This window comes from Barbatula barbatula (genome assembly GCF_947034865.1).
Source record: "Barbatula barbatula genome assembly, chromosome: 25".
Taxonomy (NCBI): Eukaryota; Metazoa; Chordata; class Actinopteri; order Cypriniformes; family Nemacheilidae; genus Barbatula; species Barbatula barbatula.
In genome coordinates, this window is record NC_136788.1 from 10,732,363 (window position 1) to 10,747,029 (window position 14,667).

Genomic DNA, 14,667 nt, shown 5'->3' on the forward strand with positions numbered 1-14,667 from the left:
TTTATAGACATGATGGAACATCACTTCCGTTTTGACTTCACTGCAGTGTATTTACAATGTTATCCCTTTTTTAAAATGTTGTCGACAAATTCTGAACGCAAATGTACACACAGAAAAAAGAACGTTGTACATTATAGATTTATACCTTTACAGACTCAACTGATCCGAGACCAGCCATCATTTACTGTACGCTCATAAACTGTAATAACCTCAGATCAGCGGCTAAAGGAAACTTCTAAAAGCATAATTTGATTTAGTGGGGATGAGGAGTGGACAACACTTCTGGGAACATGTCTGTTATGTTTAGCCTTTTCTGTTATACTCAAAGTACATTTATGAATTTTGCCAACTACCACATTATCACTGATGGACATTACAGTACTTCTGGCATGGTGAGAGCTTTAAATTCCTATTATTCTCTAGATTTTAGCCACAGCCCTTTGTATATGTTAAAACATGGATTATGGACAATCCTGTAATACCCTATTGCTTTGATTCATGGTATAGTCGTATGATGTTTAAGTTTATGCATAGCACCATAGGGTTTGACAACAACTCAAATGCCAAGTTTCAAACAATTCGGTTTAGCATAAATTAAATTAAACTTTCGCTCTTGAAAATAAAGGTGCTAAATGATGCCCTAGAAGAACCATTTTGACTGTGAGATTCTATAAAGAACCCTTAACATCCTTAGAACCTTTCTGTGGCGCTAAAAGTTCTTCATAATGGAAAAAAGACAAAAAAAGGAAATAGTTCCTTTAGGAACCTTCAACTTAAAGGTTCTTTGTAGAACCAAAAATGGTTGCAAAATAGTTGCGTTACGTACCTTTATTTTTACTGGTTTTTCATAAGCTGTTTATACAGCTGACATTTACGCATGTACATAACCTATTCAAGACTAAATCCTTTATAGTCATTTTGCTTGCTAGACCCATTCAATTTTCTTGTTTGAATTTATGAAACAATGTTATACATCATAAACAAAAAAGGATTGATAAAACCCTGAATAGTTCTTAATAGCACAAAAGTGTGACAGACATGACTAAAATCTTACAGTGGTACAGACAAATCAAAACCAAAATACTGTTGTTTGCCTTTGTTTACAATCCAACCTCAATGATCAATAAAGGTCACGTGACCTGGCAACTCCGGCAGACTCGCTTCTGTTCATTAAATGAAATCACCTCAAAACAGACTCATGTTACCTTTTCAAAACAGTGATTTGTTTGATTCTTTTCAAGGGAATTACAAAAGTTAGGCCTACACAATTCATTCAATAAAAAAAACAAGGAGCCCTTTGCGTTAGAATGGACCGATCAGGTCACATTAGCATCAACGCAAACCATTAGCACACGGTTTCACATGAATGTTTAATCCATCAATACACTTTATAAGTTATGTTTCTAAATTTAATCAAGTCTGCGTTCAATTTGGTCGATTAACATGTGCCAAGTAATGGACCGGTACGGAAAGAACATATCGATAAACATGCCAAGTTGGGTGATGGCCTAACACAGTCTAACAGTCTAAGGTACCACTTAGAAATTATGTAAACTCTCATTTTTTTAAGATGAACCCTGTGGTATATGAAAATCTGTGCTGTTGTCTCAAGGTCTCTCCTCACAGATGTATAACAAAAACAAATGGATTTGACTGTTGATTGTGCTTAGCATGGAAGCTTTACCGAGTCAGGGGCGGTTACATTGTTGCATTTGTTTTAAGTGCTTAAAAAAAGGCTGATTCTGGGGTAACGTAAGCATATTATTTCTAACGTGTCACACTTCACAGGCTGTTTTATTCTGCTCTGCAGTGAGCTGTGCGGTAACCTCACTGAGGTAGACTCTTTAATATGGCACAACATAACTAAACCACAAACAAAGGCAGATTTGAAATTCCAAAAAGTTCCCGCATACGTCTTCCAATTTCATAGTCAAGTGCATGAAAACACAGAGAAGGTCGATTTTGTACGTCAAAAACGAAAAGAAACAACAACGAATGAAATGCATTCTGTTACACTGTAATGAGCAGCCTCAACATACGTTGTGACAGTCCCCTTGCCTGCCTAAAACTCACTCAGAGGCACTTTTCATCTGTCTGGTTGCTGAGAGGGTTAAAGGCACTAGCAACTAATATGAGTGACTCTGCCGTGTTTTCTTTTGCATCCCGCTAAGCGATTTCGGATATCCGCCTATATTCAATCGCAAAATGGAAGCATGAAGTATAATCGCCTGCGTTTTAATCTTTTTCGAGAGAATGCCCATGCACTGCGCTATTAAAGTTATAGTCATTTTTTAACATGTGCGCTAAGTATGATTATATGCACTTCGATAGTATCTCGATAGCTCTTTTTCTGTGTCTTCGTCTACGTTTTAGATTGAAAAGTTTGCATCCCGGCGTTGGGGCTTGCATATATGTTTTTGTCACATTTCAGGAAAAGTCTGGAACGGACGTCCCTCGGTTTCCCTGATCGTAACGCAGACACCCTTACGAGGCATCTTAATTGCAACAAGCTGTATTTATACCGATGTCATGCATTAAATATACTAGGATACACAGTACCTTAGTCGAATAGGCCATAATGCAGGTTCTTTTGACATGCTATGATATCGTTAAGGTTCTGTTTCCCGTAAGGTTAAACATTCAGTCTTTAAATACAATGAAATAATAAACATCTCAAATCGTGACGCACTAGTGCACTTCTCATGGCAGCGAATGAGAGGGGATCGATGGAGGGGATGAAGAGAAACGAAAGAAACTGAAATTAGTTTCGTCATGAGGTAATGCGTCAGGCATGCCAATATCAAAATGAGGAGAGTCTAAACATGCTAACTATGAGGCTGTTCTTTCGGCATTGTGCTGTCTTATATCTAAAGGGCATGGCAATTGATCACTTGGTGATACCTAAATTACAGCATCTGCTGGAAAATAGCAGCAATGCGGATGTCCATGGGGCGATGACCTTGGCCTCCATGGCATCCCAGCAGAAGATACGTCTTATAAGGTGCTTTGCTGGTCAGTTGATCTCGTATACCGTAGGGAGGACAGTCGAGGTGTCGGACGAACGCTGCAGACGTCTCTGCACATCTTTTCCCGGATGCAGCGTGCAGCTCGCTGAAATGTAATCTGCGGTCCATGCGTGATGATTTTATATCCACAAGAAAGTTGCCGCCATGAGTCCTTCAATGCCTGCGGACATTAGCTAGGTGTGCGTCTGTGGTTGTTGTACATAGTTTTTTTCCATTCTTTTTGAAAATGTATTAGAGTGACTATATATTGAATGATCTCAGTTATATTATATGTTTTGGTTTATTGTTCTGCATTGTACAGATTTTCGCATTGCAAGGGCTCACAAGAAGAGGTAAGATAAGCATTCGTACGTGACTGAATCTTCCACTGTCCCACACTCCCTTACTGAGCTCTAGACATCCGTTAGCAGCTTGCTTTTGTTAACGCAGTTCTGATTTGTGATAGTGCAGTTTCCAGTTCTGAGATTGGCCTCTCTGAAGTTGTCGATGCTGTTGTTTATGTCTCCATCTATTTCCATGTATTCGGACTTGCTGACGGTGGAGGAGCTGCGGCGACTAGAGTTGGAATCGGACGCGATGTTGGGGTTGCTCACGTTGAGTAGCTGGGCCTGTTCTTCTCCTTCGGTTTCTCGGTGGTAGAAGTAGTTGAAGTTGGACACGATGACAGGCACGGGAAGGGCGATGGTCAGCACGCCGGCGATGGCGCACAGAGAGCCTACAATCTTGCCCCCAATTGTCACCGGCACCATGTCCCCGTAGCCCACGGTGGTCATTGACACAACAGCCCACCAGAAGGCGTCTGGGATACTGGTGAAATATGACTCTTTCTCTTCGGCTTCTGCAAAATACACAGCACTGGAGAACAATATGACACCGATGAAGAGGAAGAATATTAGCAATCCAAGCTCTCGCATACTGGCTTTTAAGGTCTGCCCTAAAATCTGAAGGCCCTTGGAGTGCCTGGACAGCTTGAAGATTCGAAACACCCTGACCAGACGAATCACCCTGAGGATGGCCAGTGATGTTGCCTGCTCACCCTTTTGTTCCGTCCCTCCAGGGTCTTCGGCTAACTCGGTGCCCAGCGTGATGAAGTACGGGATGATGGCCACTATGTCGATGGTGTTCATGATGTTCTTGAAGAAGGCCGCTTTGCTCGGGCACGCAAAGAAGCGCACTATCAACTCAAAAGAGAACCAGATTATACAGAGGGTCTCTATGATGAAGAAGGGATCGGTCAGGATGTTTGGTTTGTAGTAGAGGGTAATGTTGCCTATAGTTTCCATCCGTCCCGCAGGGTCCTCTTTCAGTTCAGGTAAAGTCTCCAAACAGAAAATCACAATGGAAATTAAAATCACCATAACAGAAACGATTGCAATTCCTCTGGCTGGCCCCGAGCTCTCGGGATGCTCGAAAAGAAGCCAGACCTGCCGTTGAAACTCACGCTCGGGCAAGGGCCTCTCTTCCTCACGGATGAAGCCCTCGTCTTCGCGAAATTTCTCCATCGCCTCCACCCCAAGTTCATAGAACTTAATTTCCTCCGAGAACATTTCCAACGGCACGTTCGCAGGCCTCCTCAACCTCCCCCCGGACTGATAATAGTACAGAATTGCATCGAAACTCGGACGGTTTCTGTCAAAGAAGTACTCGTTTCTCAAGGGATCGAAATAGCGCATCCTTTTCTTTGGGTTACCTAACAGAGTCTCTGGAAACTGAGCGAGAGTTTTAAGCTGCGTCTCAAAGCGCAGCCCGGCTATATTGATGACCACCCTTTCGCAGCATTCGTGATCATCGTGGTCAGGGGGGTAAGTGTCCTGCGGATGCCCCGGCACGGCAGAAGTCTCATCCATGTTGTCCCCAGCCACGACTGTCATCCTGCAGGTCAAAGTCGCAGCTCTGCAGGAGTTGTGGAATCGCAGTTAATTGAATTGAGCAGACATCCAATCACCCTCCCAGAGGCGTCGCTTTCCTCCCTTTCTCGAAAAAAGTCTTCAGGTATCCCCGAGTAGGGTATAACTTGATCTTTCCTCAGTGTGGCCCCACTGCGGTTGTCATCGCTCCTCTCAGCTGCATCCACTACGGCTGCTTCTGTCACCGAGTCAGAGAAAAATGTATCGAACAGCGGCTATATTTGCCAGCTCAGCAAGTTCACACTAGTTATTTATTTATTATTGACTTAGTATTCATCGCATAAGAGTATAGCCTTAAAGGCACATTCGACATCATTATGCTCATTTACGTTATTCTTAAAAAGATTTGACAGGACAATGTCACTTTTGCTCCATCACGACATGCATGAAGTACTTCACAGGCTACACTCTTAAAAATAAAGGTTGCTGAAAGGTTTCTCGTCAAGCTTATAAATAACCATTTCTTTGCACAAAAGGTTCTTCGTGATGGAAGATTCTACAGATTATATAAAGGCAAGAAAGAGGTTTCTTGGAGAACACAACGCGCTTCTTCGGTGGCATTGATGCCATGAACCCTTTTAGCTCCTTTATTTTTAAGAGTGTGTGCAAGTTTTAACTGCAGCACATTTGAATAGCAAACACATGAACTGAATAACTGCTAAGTACGCGAGTAAACAACTAATCAAAAAGCACAACTTTTACTTGAGAATGAAGGAGTTTTGGTGCTTACCTCGTAACTGAAGCGATGCCTGTTTGCGTCTATATATTTCTCTTGAAATGCATTTTCACATCTCCCTACTTTCGGACTGTTCGGCTGCGGTCCAGTCTGCTCATAAATCTCAAATCCATAGCGCAAACGATTGGCGACATTCTCCAGCGATGCTATAATGAAATAAAGTATGGCTTGGAAATAGAGTTCAAAGCTTCACATTCAATACAAGCGCGCTAAAAAAACAAGACTCGATAAAAAAACAACACGAAGCCGCAACGTCCTCCCCTCCGCTCGTGCGGCGGCACCTCGGTGTAAATGGCTTATACTGCATGAGAAATTGCAATGCTGCAGCTCAGGCGGGAGATACATTAAGGGGGCAAAAGCGAACCATACCATTTCCAGACATCACTGCATCAGCAAAATTCCCCTCTTACGAGTAGACAAGATGACGAGCGGTCTGTTTTATCTGGACACACTGACATGGGGGTATGGAGGCGAAAGGGTTCTTAAAGGGGGGAATCGATAAGAGAGAAGGAATAATTCCTTAATCATGCTCAACATATTGTTGCACTGTATTGGACATGGGAGAGAGAGAGGGGGGGGGGGAGACAGTAGGAGAGCCATAGAGTGAGATGGGGGAGGGGTTCGACGCAATGCAGACCGGCTGTACTAACGCGTGTGGCCGCAAGTGCTTGTCCACGCAATGCGCGAGAGCATTTATGTGCCAACACTGACGCAGTATCTGATTCGCCGAGCGTTAATGTGCACAGATACTTTAACTGTTCTCTGACCACACCAGCCGACAACCATAACAAAAAGAGGACTTCTGTAAAATGCGCGGAACACTGCGACGAGAAGACTTTTCCACCCAAAAGAGTTGCACAGCCGCAAATCTCCACGCCTGTCTATTGAGACAAGAGTCATCGTGTGGGGGTTGGAATATTTATAGAAGTACGTGGGTGTTTGTACTCGGAGTTTCAGCACCATGGACGGCGCCCGTTCCAGCAAAACCTTCACTGCGTGTATTTGTGCACAAAGAATTTACTGATCACAGTTTGTTATTATTATTTTCGTTTCGTAAACAAACGTGTTGACTGGTAAATGTGTGAAGCTTTTACTTTTTGTAATGTCCCTTATGAAAATTTCATTTAAGTGAAAGTAACCACAAATCGTCAACGGTCTCACTGTAGTAGGCATAGTTTAAAATTGATATGCGTAGCTGTGGTGCTAGATGGTAAACAATCCGACCAAAACACGGCTATTTCACTTTTACTTTAATAAAACCATATGCATGGTTCATTTAAATTGGTATTAATACACTCTCAAAAAACACCAGGCCTTGCACCATACGAGTGCGCCTTCGGACTGTGTGTTCAGACGAGATGTTATAGTACATTCTTTATTAAATTAACATGAATATGTTTCTTCTGGCTGGACTGTTCCTTCATTCCACCAGTAGATGGAGCACAAACACTGTCAATATTTAACATCACGGGATGGGAATCATTCAGACACTAATGGGCCCTACAGCGCGGGACACATTTCAAAGACCAGAAGACACGTTTATATTCACTTTAGTTTTAAGCAATACAACAGTAATATTTGTACATGCATTTAGGAAAAGTTAAATAACTGTTAACCTACACGGTTTGCATGTGTCTTGTCATGCTGTCGGACTTCCACATTGCCGTTGGATAACTTTATGTTACTTCCGGGTAAGCCTACAAAATACGTCATCTCTAAGGTACAACTAGAAATGCAAATGAAAAGAAAATGGCCTGTTTATTTTTCCTCGGCTGTGTAGTGCACAGAACATTATACAATGCCTGTTTCATTTACGAGGAAAAGTTCAATTATAATGTACAAATATTACGAACGTAAGCCAAATAGATTATATAAAATGGTGTACTTGAGAGAAATGTGCAGTGTATAGTATAATGCATGCATTGAATCGGAAAGTTCTCATTTTTGCACACAATTCAAGATCGTGTCCATCAGCCAACCAGAGCGTGTTTAGTTTTCATTATCAGCCAGCAGATGGAGGGAGCTCTTAGCTGCTAAATATCATAAATAAGAAATGGACAGCCCCTTCCTCTCCTCAATTTGCCGGTCAATGACTTCCCCTCAATATATGTACTTTGCTGGGTTACCAGTGATTAGTTCAATCAACAAAACTGCATCAGCAGTCATTAATCAGAGCTGTTTAAAGTGTCATAGCTCCCACCTGATATACATTATTTAGGCTATGTTGCTGTAGTTCAGTTTTGTAGGTATGGTTTTCATCACTCTCTGTTTAATTGACGAAGCCCACTTATACATAGACTGTTATATACATTTAGAATTTAAACAACAATCTGATCAGATGAACATTTCCATAGGTCACATCATCAACCTATTATTTTGCATCACAACAAAACTGTAAGAATTCAAACAACGTCTGACTATGAAAATGACAAAATATTTATTTATCAAAAATAAGTTAACAATTCATACCTCAATAAGGTGTTAGAAAAAATAATTTCCCCTTGGTCTGAGGCTGTGGGCTGGTTAGCCAAAACAAAGGTTGAGGTCACATATTTTATACATTTTATGTCTCTATGGAAACCTCTCTTACATTGTTTTTCACTGTCCAAACAAGAAGTCCACCTATTAGATCTCTTTCTGCCCAGACCATTTCCGTAATAAAGCAATTCATTACATTTATACGTGAGCGAATACAATTTCTCAAAACAGTAAATCTTGCACCGTTTACAGAAAAGACACAAAGCTGAGCTTATTTTCCATGTTTAAAATCTCGCACAGTGCACGACATGCCTTAAACAGAGCTTTAAATGATGCAAGAATACTTTGACAATTACATACATTTATATTACAAAATATGACAAGAATGCTTGTTGGAACATTGTCTTCTTTAAAGAAAAGAAATACCGCCACAGTTTCTTCGTACTTCTGCTGCGTTCTGCAAAAAACCCACACACTAGATATTCTCAGATAAATATTAGAACGTGTCTGGGGTACGATTCTTTCTGCAGATCCCTAAAGCGACCACACGGTGGCGCTCGACGGTCAAAATGATTTCTTTACATTCTTGAAAGTCATCTTTAAACACATGAAAAAGTTTCGCTGTTTGTAAGTTCTGCCAAGCAACGTGACAACGTGGCTTTTAAAACAGCTCGTTCACTCACATATGTGCGCACATAGTTGTTTTCTCGGGGCTTTTATTTGGCAACATTCTTTTAATGCATTTGAGCAGTTCATTACACACCAAACTGATTTGTTCCAGCAAGAACTCACATGAATGGTTCAACTCCGTTTTCATACATCGGTGAATTTGCCTGTGTATTCCTCCAATGGACTGAAATGTAAGAAACTTGATGGATTTACATCGTCGTCATCTGAATGATCTGTTTTGATGAGAGATGGTTTACTGTCGCTTTTATTGCACTCCGCCAGCAACGGCGTTACCGGTTGACCGCAGGTCACGTGCGTGTGCTCCACCTGCTCATCTGCGCTGTGCTCCCGATGATAAAAGTAATTAAAATTCGACACGATAACCGGCACGGGCAACGCGATTGTAAGAACTCCTGCGATGGCACACATCGACCCAACAATCTTCCCCCCGATAGTGACGGGGTACATGTCTCCATATCCGACAGTCGTCATGGACACAACAGCCCACCAGAACGCTTCCGGGATGCTCGTAAACACCGATTCTGGGTCGTCCACTTCAGCGAAGTACACGGCACTGGAAAACAATATGATACCAATGATAAGGAAGAATATCAACAGTCCAAGTTCTCGCATGCTTGCGCGCAGCGTCTGTCCGAGAATCTGGAGTCCCTTGGAGTGCCGTGAGAGTTTGAAAATCCTGAAGACGCGCACCAAGCGGATAACTCGCAAAATAGCCAGAGACGTGGTTTGCTGTGCGTTGGATTGAACCTCGGCGAGGTCCATTCCCAACGTGACGAAATACGGCACAATCGCCACGATATCTATGGTGTTCATGATATCTTTGAAGAAAGCGGTTTTGCTGGGACACACAAGAAACCTCACAAGCATCTCAAAGGAAAACCAAATGACGCAAAGGGTCTCCAACATGAAGAACGGGTCCATGAATAGGCTGGGTCTTCTTCCAGTCGTTCCGTTCTGCGCTAGGTGGTTGTTGAACACCTGCTCGTCCTCTCTAAACTCCGGCAAAGTTTCTACGCAAAAGATAACGATTGATATCAGGATGATCATAACAGATATGATGGCGATTATTCTGGCTGGTCCGGAGCTGTCGGGATACTCAAAAAGCAACCAGAGCTGACGCTGGCACTCATTGGAGGGCATCGGACGCTCCTCTTCTTTTGACAAACCCTCGTCCTCTCGGAAATTCTCGATGGCGTCCTCGCCGATCTCGTAAAATAGGATTTCATCCATGAAGATTTCCACCGGCACGTTGATGGGTCTGCGAAGCCTCCCACCGGACTGGTAATAGTACAGGATTGCGTCGAAACTTGGTCTGTTCCTGTCGAAAAAGTATTCGTTTCGAAACTGATCGAAGAAACGGATTCTTTTGCTTGGGTCACCTAGCAACGTGCTCGGGTACCGTGCAAGTGTTTTAAGTTGAGTCTCGAACCGCAGACCCGAAATGTTAATGGTGACCCTCTCGCAGCACTCCTGGTCGGCGCGCTCCGTTACGCAGACCTCCTGACTTGGTGCAGCTTGGCCCGCCGGCTCATCCTGGCTCATCTCTCGGGACAGCGCGGTCATCTTTGCCCCTCGAGAGGAGCTCCTGTTCTTCCCCGATTTCCCCCCACTCCACCAGTTTTTGGGGTCCGACAACTCCAGCCTGACAGTGAAACGGCACCTATACTGATGGCTGAATGTTGATATCAATCTCTAGTTGAACTTCTCGAACTTTCAACAGGTTTATTGTTGTAAGGGAATAGGAGTCGTTCTGCGAGCGTGCTCGGCAGACAGCTCGAACAGATCTAACACTCACACAGTGCCCAAGACAGCAAAGCCCACCCTGACTTTGATTGGCACGTTAAAGCTATGCGCAACGGGTCTTGAACTTAAGTAGCACAAAGGTTTGACACGTTACTTGATGAAGAGGGATTCTGTTTTATTTATTTAAGTCTAACACCAAAATGTATAGAAAATAATTCAAATGTGACACAATGTAAATTAAATAAGGTTGTGCATGTGCGTATAGTCTCAGTTATTAACTGTTTTTGCAGTACCTCTAAAATTATCAATTTTACTGGTATTTGTTGTAAATCTAACATTTTTGTCTTCCAACAAGTTTACTTAACTTCCAAAACTCTCTAAGCTTCCATGTTGCTATGGGGCCTCTTGAAACTGTGAAACTGCTTGCTTGACTGACATCCGAGCACTCACAGAGGTGTTAGTAGCGCTTACATAATCTAATTTATATAACTAACACCTTGAAGAAAAACGATCTTGCATCCATACATCCATCAATCTATTTACTTTCTATACTGCGTTTCAGGTTCACAGTGCTGAAGTCCATCCCAGCACACCTCAGACCAAAATCAGGAAAACCCCCAGATGGCAAGTCAATGACAGTTTTATCTAACTCATTCTCTACAGAAATACAGAAAAACAATTCACATACCGTTTAGTATTGAGGAAAGAAATATGTGCTGAACAGGGTCCATGTTTACTTCAGGGAACATAAAACACATGACCGGTGACTTCACAAAGACATTTTTTAACTGTAAAACAGCATTAAAAATACTAAGATGAGTTGAGAAATAATTTCTCATAAGCTCTTATTCTTTAATTAAACAAAAACAAAAAGTATTTTTGTATTAAAAGTATTAAAAGTATTCCGGTACATTTCCACATTGCATTTTGAATAAATGAATTAATTTGCAAAAACAAAAAAGTGCGCATTTAAAATAAAAATAAAATGTTTTTTGTTTTGTATTCCAATTAACAATAAACTGCAGTTACAGCTAACTAACAATATAAAACATGATTTTTGAAATCAGTTTTTCTTCAATTGTAAGTTAACTTTAAAAGCATGGATTTAGTAGGTACATTTTTTTGACCCAAAAACGCAAATTGTCCTCATGACTATATTTGAGTTTGTTCAAGTAACACATTTCAACATAAGGGCTTACAGTGTGAATAAAACAACACAACCCAAAGTAAAAAGCAGATAAAAACATTATAACAATATATAGCATACCACAAATTATACAACCTATTTTGCTTTATTAAGTATATCCGCTTTTTGTGTTATCACTCAGACTTTAAACTCATCTCATTTATTATCTGCATTTTAACTGTCTTGTTTTGCTTTGTGAAATATTTAGTAAAGAAAGTATTTTGATTTAAAGTATCAATATCTGCAAACACCATTAAAGATCAGCAGTGCTATAGGTCAAAGTCAAGACCTCTGGTAATTTGTTGGCCTACTGGGGACACTATAATGGGCTGTCAAACTGGCATGTAAATATTTAAATATAAATATATGAAAAATCATATCATTAATTAACAGGAACTCAATTTGTTGACATTTCTGGAATATTTTGATGTCACTGCTTGGTGTTCAACCCCCCCAACTTATTTGTAGTGGGGGCACAACTTCTACTTATTATGGCATCGCCCTCACATTAAAAAATATCACGCCTATTAATATTCACACCCTAATGTTAATATGCGTGATTAATTAAGCTCTTCCAAGCAATCATAACAATAGAATGGTTCCTGGAGTAGACTCGATTAACAGGATGAGATGTGGAAAGGCCAGGGAGTCGTTGGAAAGGAAAAAGCTGACGGTGAGCAATACACCACCATAAAAGATTGCAGAAGGCACGTGAGCGAAGCACCCCGAGATGAAGTATCGTCATCTCGTTCACACTCTGAACGTCAGCGCGGAATTCCTTCAATGTTCAGACATCATCTGACTCTTACAGGATCTGTCCTGGCACACCTGAATGGTACTGTGTAATTGTATATCCAAAAAGAATTTCACATGTTTGCTGGCATGACATCCCTCGGGTCCTCACATTTCAAAGTGCCCGAGAAGCAATTACGACTGTGAAACTCATAATCATCAATTAAAGTTGCTCTCTTCCTCTGTGCGGTTGTGTAAAAGTGTCAATGAGTCTTTCCCGTATCTAAATATAGCTCAGATGAGCTTACCCCGTTCCCTCTCCATTTAGTTTAACAGCTCATGTTACGGACAGACAGACGGCTTAATAGTTTCACCATCCACGTGTGATAGTAGCCTGCTTTAAAGAACGCTGGTGTGTAGTGGGACCGATTTGCACTCATTCACATACTAAATTTGTTTGGGGTCAGCAGATTCCCACGCGAGGTCACATTTCTGCTTAAAGAAACGGATATAGTAAAATGGCGTTGGTCATGTTGGCCTACTCACCCTCATAATGTTCTTCTTGGTGGAACACAATAGCGGGTTAGCATGCTGCTTGTGTGTGGAATGAAGTACAAATCAGTTAAAAAAATAAAAAATAAAATCCGTCTGTACGGATTCAGTGGCAACGCCATTATGGCCCAAATGTAACTTTCGGAGACGTGAGACCTCTCCAAAGAATCAATAACTGTGGAGTAGTTTTAATTTGATTTAATACATTTAATATATAATAAAATATTCATATAAATTAATGTTCAAATAAACGAAATATTAAATAAATTGTAATATTATAACCAAACACAGACCGGACGTTTTAGTACAACGTATAAGGAGTCTTTCAGGAGAGCAATTGATTTGGAGCACACGATTCATGAATACTCTTTTTAAATGCACCGCTTATTTTCATTTGAGGTCACTATAAAATGCTGTTGACAACCGATTTTATTTGTGTTTATTTTTGTGTATTTTGACATCGGTGTCAGCTTAAAAGATCATAGGAGGCCTTGGGGCACAAATGTCAAGGTCTTACCACAGTTTTTTCAGTGATGTATTTTAAACAAACAATCCTGTCCGTAAACTATGGTTCTCGTCATCATATACCACATAAAATATACATATTTATATAAAAAGTACCCTCAGATAAAATAATAAACAAAACCAAAAACTTGTTCACCGAAATATAAAAATATGCCATACCAGATGTATTGACAAGCATCAATAATGTTGAAGGTCATTGTTCTTTCTTGTCTCGTGAGAAAATACACAGAACATTATAATATAAAATAATTTGTTAAGAATAAGGTGAATAAATTATGAAAGAATTAAATGTCAGTGACTGGTTAATGGCCCCTCAACCAGAGATGACAGTCAGATTGTAGGGTGATGGGTGATAATAACTTTCGATGATAGGTGGAAAGCCGTTGAGAGATTTTCCACCCAATTATCAGCCACTGAAACATTAGCATTTGCATCTAAATATAGAACCATCTACACAAACTTCATTGCATGGACCAGTGATAGATTACAAGCAATAACATCTAAATGACTAAATTGAGGGTGAAGAAATGTTTTTTTGTGTGTTAGAAAGTGACACCTGCTACAAGGGCTCAACAGGTTCATAGTGTGAGACACAGTGCTAAGAGGCTTCTGATTTAGATACCTATTGCCGATCAAACAGAAAGTGGATCCGACCGCAATGCATCGCGCCAGTTCCTGGGATTTGATGGTCACCAGTTTTAGCAGAGTGTCATTTGATTTGATGACCATGTTTTGCTGAAACTTGAGACTGGAGATCCGGAAGGTTGGAAAGCATCTTCTGCACGCTCTATTCTTCCCCTTCCGGATTACACTTGTACTTCTTGATAAGTCTTCACAAACTTTTTAGTTTCTGACACTGTCTGGTGGTTCAGAAGAGCATTGTGTTAAATTGCTGGTTGTGAATGTGAACTTTAAATCCGTGTTTTTATGCAAATGTATTGTATTAGAAGTGTAATCCCTAGTTACTCTCGATTTTTCATACAGCAACAGCAAAACAATAACAAACAACAATGATGGTTTTTGCATGCATGCCAATATGCAAAACTTGACATGAAGCAACCAATCCATAGGTGATGTTATTTTGCATTTCTG

The 14,667-nt window shown here is 40.9% G+C and overlaps 2 protein-coding genes across 2 annotated transcripts; both read right to left on the reverse strand.

Annotated features, from left to right (window-relative positions):
- Positions 1 to 3,418: 3,418 nt before the first annotated feature.
- Positions 3,419 to 4,897, reverse strand: kcna1a (potassium voltage-gated channel, shaker-related subfamily, member 1a; the record flags this gene model as incomplete). The annotated part of the gene is made up of 1 exon (XM_079450163.1): positions 3,419 to 4,897. One exon carries the CDS (start codon positions 4,895 to 4,897, stop codon positions 3,419 to 3,421), a length of 1,479 nt encoding a protein of 492 aa, XP_079306289.1.
- Positions 4,898 to 8,960: 4,063 nt separating this feature from the next.
- Positions 8,961 to 10,400, reverse strand: kcna6a (potassium voltage-gated channel, shaker-related, subfamily, member 6 a; the record flags this gene model as incomplete). The annotated part of the gene is made up of 1 exon (XM_079450908.1): positions 8,961 to 10,400. The coding sequence occupies one exon, from the start codon at positions 10,398 to 10,400 to the stop codon at positions 8,961 to 8,963; it is 1,440 nt and encodes a 479-aa protein (XP_079307034.1).
- Between the last annotated feature and the right edge of the window lie 4,267 nt (positions 10,401 to 14,667).